The sequence below is a fragment of the Sinocyclocheilus anshuiensis genome, unplaced genomic scaffold (genome assembly GCF_001515605.1).
Source record: "Sinocyclocheilus anshuiensis isolate Anshui unplaced genomic scaffold, SAMN03320099.WGS_v1.1 scaffold682, whole genome shotgun sequence".
Lineage (NCBI taxonomy): Eukaryota > Metazoa > Chordata > Actinopteri > Cypriniformes > Cyprinidae > Sinocyclocheilus > Sinocyclocheilus anshuiensis.
The window spans coordinates 321200-326934 of record NW_015547682.1 but is presented as its reverse complement, the minus strand read 5'-3'; the positions used below and the strand labels follow the sequence as shown (position 1 = coordinate 326934).

Sequence of the window (5735 nt, the reverse complement as noted above, 5' to 3'; positions counted from 1 at the left end):
AGACTGGAGTAATGATGCTGAAAATACAGCTGCGCATCACAGAAATACATTACAGTTTAACAGAGATTCACATAGAAGACAGCTGTTTTACATTCTAATATGTCACATTTTTGACTATATTTTTGATCAAATAAATGTTTGTGCTGCGACTGTAATGAGTGTTTTTGTTACCAGTCTCCGCAGTGATCTCGATGTCGTTGTGATCTAAACGCTCAGCGCTCAGGATCAGACTGAAGGCTTGTCCTCTGCGGATGATCAGCCGCTCCACCGTGATCTCATTAGTGTGATGATCGGTGTTGTTCTTCACACACTGCAGATCCACCTTCATCACAGCTGCTGGAAACACACGGTTACTTCACTACACAACTAGTCCAGCAGGTTTATTCCAGAGTTCTTCGCGATTAGATAAATGACATTGTGACACATGCTGACAAATCATATTTCATCAGAGCTGAAGATCAGGCGTGGTCGATCTGATGAATGAAGAGCAGATCAGAAACACTGATTCCATGAGGTTTGGTTCAGATGTTTGCACTGAGAATATAAGAGCTGGACGGATCAACCCTAAACTCACACTAACATGCAGAAATCATCTGAAGATGCTGTTCACAGCGATGCCATAGAAGAACCATTTCTGGTTCCACAAAGAAGCATTCAGTCAAAGAATCATCTCTTTCTGAGCTTTTTAGAATCTGAAGAACCTTCTTTCGCTACAAAGAAGCTTTTGTGAAACCGAAAGGTTTTTTAGATTCTTTATGGAACCATTCAGACAAAAAGGTTCTTCTATGGCATCACTGTGAAGCACCTTTATTTAACCATTCAGCTGTCAGTGTCACCCGTGATGAATCAAACTTTATAGTGATTTTAACCACTAAGATACAGAAATACAACTGAAGAGTAAAATCAAGAGTCTAAACTCTGTGAAAAAGTCAGTCTAACTTATAGAGCACAGATCAAAAACTAATGAAAGGTGTAGTTTAGTCTATCATGAATGATCCTAAACATCTACTAGTGTGCTAATATTCACAGAAATTGAAAATCTGAATATAGATTGAATATAGTTTGACTCACCCTGATCTCGGCTGACAGAGTTCCTGCTCCTCAGATTCTCACTCATGCTCGTCTCGTCAGATATGTGTGTGTGTGTGTGAGGAGCTTTATAAGAGCCGATCCCTGTCGCCTCCCACGAGAGAGAACGCTGAGCAATGAATCCACCCGTCAGAAATCTCTCAGTTATTCATACGTAACTCCTCCAGCGGTGTGGAAATACAGTCATCATCTCAGTTATGATGCTGTTACATCACTGCTGTTCAAGAGACGAGAGACCACGAGAGAGAACGCTGAGCAATGAATCCACCCGTCAGAAATCTCTCAGTTATTCATACGTAACTCCTCCACATCATCTCAGTTATGATGCTGTTACATCACTGCTGTTCAAGAGACGAGAGACGAGTTTTTATCAGTTGTTTGGACTCTCATTCTGACGGCACCCATTCACTGCACATTGCTAAGATGCTGCATTTCTCCAAACCTGATGAAGAGACAAACTCATCCTGATCTCAGATGAACTGAGGGTGAGCACATTTACTTTCATTTTTGGGTTTCCTTTAATTGGTGTTTATGAATTTCTCAGCGTTTTTCATCATCCACAAGCAAAAAAAACAAACCACACCATACAGCGTTTAGAAATAGAAAGCTGTTGTATGAGCAGTTCCATCATTATCATTATGTCATAATCTCCTCATTAGTATATGTGGATTACTGTAATTACGACAGTGACAGATACAGACTGTAGTGTGCATGACGTTTATTACCACAATGTTTGATACAGTTCAAGTCTTTAACGTAACAACACATGCTCTAGTTAACAAGATTTTCACATCATCTTTCTCCTTTAGACACAGAAATGTTCAGGATCAATAAATATCCTCAGCATTCATCGCTTTTATATTCAGTTCCGCGTCAGTGATTGTCATTTTAGGCACTTGTGGGGAACGACAGAAATGAAATCATGTGCGAGCACAAATTAAATCAGGATGCAGTGCGTCACAGCTGAGAAATCACAGAGATGCTTTCGTTTTCTTATTGCTTGAACAGAGAGCGAGCGCTGAGCTTCATCTTCCTCCTTTGGCAGACTGACTCGCAGCAGGTGTGTCTCTACACGTGAATGATGATGAAGCCTGGATGATGATGATGATGATGATGTAAACTGTGCATTTCACTCCCTGGTGTGCGTGTAATGCTCAGCGTCTCGCCATCATGTGATCGGATCTCGGAGACGTTGTGCTCGCGGATGAGGTCCTGGAGCGCTTCGCTCCCGTCTGAAGCTCAGTAGCGGCTCCGGCGGCTCATGGTGAGCGGCAGCGTGACCGACGACAGCGAGGACACCTCCCAGTACAGACTGCGTGATAGGAAGAGACGATACAGAACCACCACTGAGATGGACTGGCACAGGATCACGCCGATCGTCACCACCTGCAGAGCGAGACAGAGACCAGATGAGACACTCGTGAGACAGAGCTCTGCTGCTGCTGCTGCTTTTGACACACAGTGCTGGCCACAATCATTAGAACACTAGTATTGTGACTTGCCATCCAAGATGTAGATGCGCTAGTTTATACTGGAACAGATTTGAAGAAATTTTGCATTACATCACTTGCTCAATGGATCCACTGCAGTGAATGGGTGCCGTCAGAAAGAGAGTCCAAACAGCTGATAAAAACATCACAATAATCAACTAGAAGTCCACACAACTACAGTCTATCAACATCCTGTTAAGTGAAAAGCTTCTGGCCAAATTATGGTCCATAATTCATAATAATGTTAAAGGGGTCTTGAACTGAGAAATCAAAATTCCCTTGATCATTTTACATACAAGAGGTCATTGTACTATAAAAACATCCTGTAAGTTTCAGAACTCAAAACTTTGTTGTTAGTCTAAAAACAGCTTATATTGAAGGCAGTCTGCCAAAACCACAGCTTGTGGAATGTGACACTCTATGATGTAATAGTGTGGATAAACCCCGCCTCCACAGAAGATAATCAACACCTGCTTCTATATTACTGCCTGTTTAGCCCCGCCCACCAGCTCTACATCGCTGTCTGTTTAGCCCCGCCCACCAGTTCTACATTGCTGTGTGTTTAGCCCCGCCCACCGGTTCTACATCGGGATTCAATTACAAACAAAGAACAATTCGATGCAGGATTTTCAGAAAGATTGAAACTAAAAGAGGACGCTGTGTGACTATATTGAATCCGACAGTAATGTCGCAACACAAGTGTGAGTAACTGTTTTCATTACGTGATCACTATTGCTTTGTCTGTTGAACATATCGTGTTCTGTGCGTTCTGATGTGGGGTCAAAACAGCACAGAAAATAGCCTATTACTTCCAAATTATGATGTTTTTTGATGTAAAAATCTTTATTACATCAGAGAACAGTACAAAATAAAAACAGAGGCAATTCATGACCCCTTTAATGGTGGTTTGTTTCTCTCTTACCTTTTCTTTCTGGTGTTCGTTGAGAATCACAGAGAACAGGACCAGCACCGGATGACACAGGAACCACAGAAAACAGCCCTGAAACGACACACAGTGCCACTTAAGTGTTCATGGGAAGCAGACGGGAACAAACTCTGGTTTAGGCTGCATTCTGTCCGGTTTTTAAACACTGTCCGTCTATCAGCACACGCTTCAGCTGGACACTCATTTGTCCTCCTTTTAAGATCATCACTGTTTTATACTCTATCCAGTGTTATATCACTAATAAATAAACAGATTAAAACACAGGCCAAGTTTAAGCTAATATTAAGTGACATTTTAAACAGAACATTGACTGTTTTTGCTCCAAAATAGTTGAGAGTCACAGCAGAACGTTTGAGTCTCCAATCAACACGGTGGTGTTTCGTTACTCAATGATTCAACAAATGATTCAGTGACTCGTTCATAAAGACTTGATTCAGTTCTGAATGAATCAGCCGTTTGAACAAATCAGTTGAATGAATAAGACAGTGACTTGTTGCCATCTACTGGTGGTTTTGGGTTCAAATTTAGTTATTTATTTTTTTCCCCTAACATTTCATACTTCTATATTCTATATATAATGTATTAAAAACATGAATCTTATAACATTATTTATGCAGTCTGTGTGAATACACCTAAATGCCACTTCAGATGCTGCTTCTGCAGTGCAAAGGTGGATTTTATCTGATTTGATTGCCCTATAATGTCTAACTATTCTAATTGCACTTATATAAATAAAAAGTGTAAAAATATAAATGAAAGAGACTCTTTTAAAAATGTCAAATACCCCTGGAAATCAATTTAAATATCACCCCTTAATGGAAAAGTTTCTGTCATTGCATATTTTTAAAGTCATAGTTCACCCAAAAATGAAAATTCTGTCATCATTTACTCATCATCATGCTGTACCAGTTTGTTTCTTCTGTTGAACACAAAATAAGATATATCGAAGAATGTGTGAAGTCAATGGAAGTCAATGGGTACCGTCAACTCTTTGGTTTCCCACATCCTTCAAAATACATTCTTCTATGTTCAAAAGAATAAAGAAACTCAAAGAGGTTTGGAACAACATGAGGGTGAGTAAATGATGATACAATTATAACTTTTTTCACTGTATCCTGCAGAATATCCTTCTCTTTGTTGTGCTGCGTGTACCTTGCCGAAGCTCAGGTAGAAGTCTCGTTTGAGCGCGCTCCGCTCGGCGGAGATGATCTGATACAGCACCGACGCCAGGAGCAGAGCGAGCGCCACACGCAGCGCCATCAGCAGGCAGCCGGGAACACTGCGCGGAGCGTGAAAACTGTGGTGCTCCGATTCCTCCAGCTGCTCCCAGATCAGCAGCGCCCCCTGCAGACACAGCATGAGGGAATATAGATGCAGTTAATGAGCCAGTTTATGCACACTCTTGAGTGCTTTACTCATTCAGCAGGAGCTTTTATCCAAACGAATGCATCAGTGATTGTGAGGTGGCTGATGCTCAGTGAGTTTTATATTTCTTATTCTATTATATGTGTATATCATGGTTGTTGTGTGTTTGTGTGGCTGACCTGAGCGATGCCGGCGGCCAGAGCGAGCGCGGTGGAGGTCGGAGACGAGTCCCACTGCAGCGGTTTACTGTGAGACTTTCTGCTGCGGCTCAGAGACCAGCCCACACACAGACTCAGCAGCAGGTAGAGCATCTGCACCTGCGCCACCACGTCACACACTGACACACACACACACACACAGATACACACACACACACACAGATACACATAGACACACACACACATACACAAACACACACACACGCTTTTTAACCAAAGCATCTTACAGTGAATTCAAGGTACACATTCGATCAGTTCATGGGTCAAAGACGAAACATCTGCATCAAATCAAATTTACAAAAGTGATTTTATATACACAAAAAGCATGCAAGTCAAGTGTATTTAATATTTCCAATATCTTTTGTGAAAATGAAAATGTCAAAATATGGGTGAAATAATGTTGCATCGTCATTCAGCATAACAGATAAATGTGACCCTGGAGCACAAAACCAGTTATAAGGGTCAATTTTGTGAAATTAAGATTTATTGTTAGGATAGGACAATATTTGGCTGAGATACAACTATTTGAAAATCTGGAATCTGAGGGTGCAAAAAAATCTAAATATTGAGAAAATCATCTTTAAAGTTGTCCAAATGAAGTTCTTAGCAATGCATATTACTAATCAA

General features: G+C 41.1%; 2 protein-coding genes across 2 annotated transcripts in view; both read right to left on the bottom strand.

The window, feature by feature from the left end:
• The window catches only part of tgm8 (transglutaminase 8), a 17394-nt gene extending 16271 nt beyond the window's left edge, over positions 1-1123 (bottom strand). Inside the window, exons 1-2 of the mRNA XM_016505654.1 lie at positions 1072-1123; positions 172-336 (exon numbers count right to left, since the gene is read on the bottom strand). Of these exons, the coding sequence (XP_016361140.1) occupies positions 172-336; positions 1072-1117 (211 nt within the window). The 5' untranslated portion in view covers positions 1118-1123. The remainder of the gene's footprint in view (positions 1-171; positions 337-1071) is intronic.
• A 677-nt stretch (positions 1124-1800) lies between these two features.
• The window catches only part of gpr180 (G protein-coupled receptor 180), a 12085-nt gene continuing 8150 nt past the window's right edge, over positions 1801-5735 (bottom strand). The window contains exons 6-9 of the mRNA XM_016505650.1: positions 5070-5227; positions 4678-4869; positions 3502-3579; positions 1801-2475 (exon numbers count right to left, since the gene is read on the bottom strand). Of these exons, the coding sequence (XP_016361136.1) occupies positions 2329-2475; positions 3502-3579; positions 4678-4869; positions 5070-5227 (575 nt within the window). The 3' untranslated portion in view covers positions 1801-2328. The remainder of the gene's footprint in view (positions 2476-3501; positions 3580-4677; positions 4870-5069; positions 5228-5735) is intronic.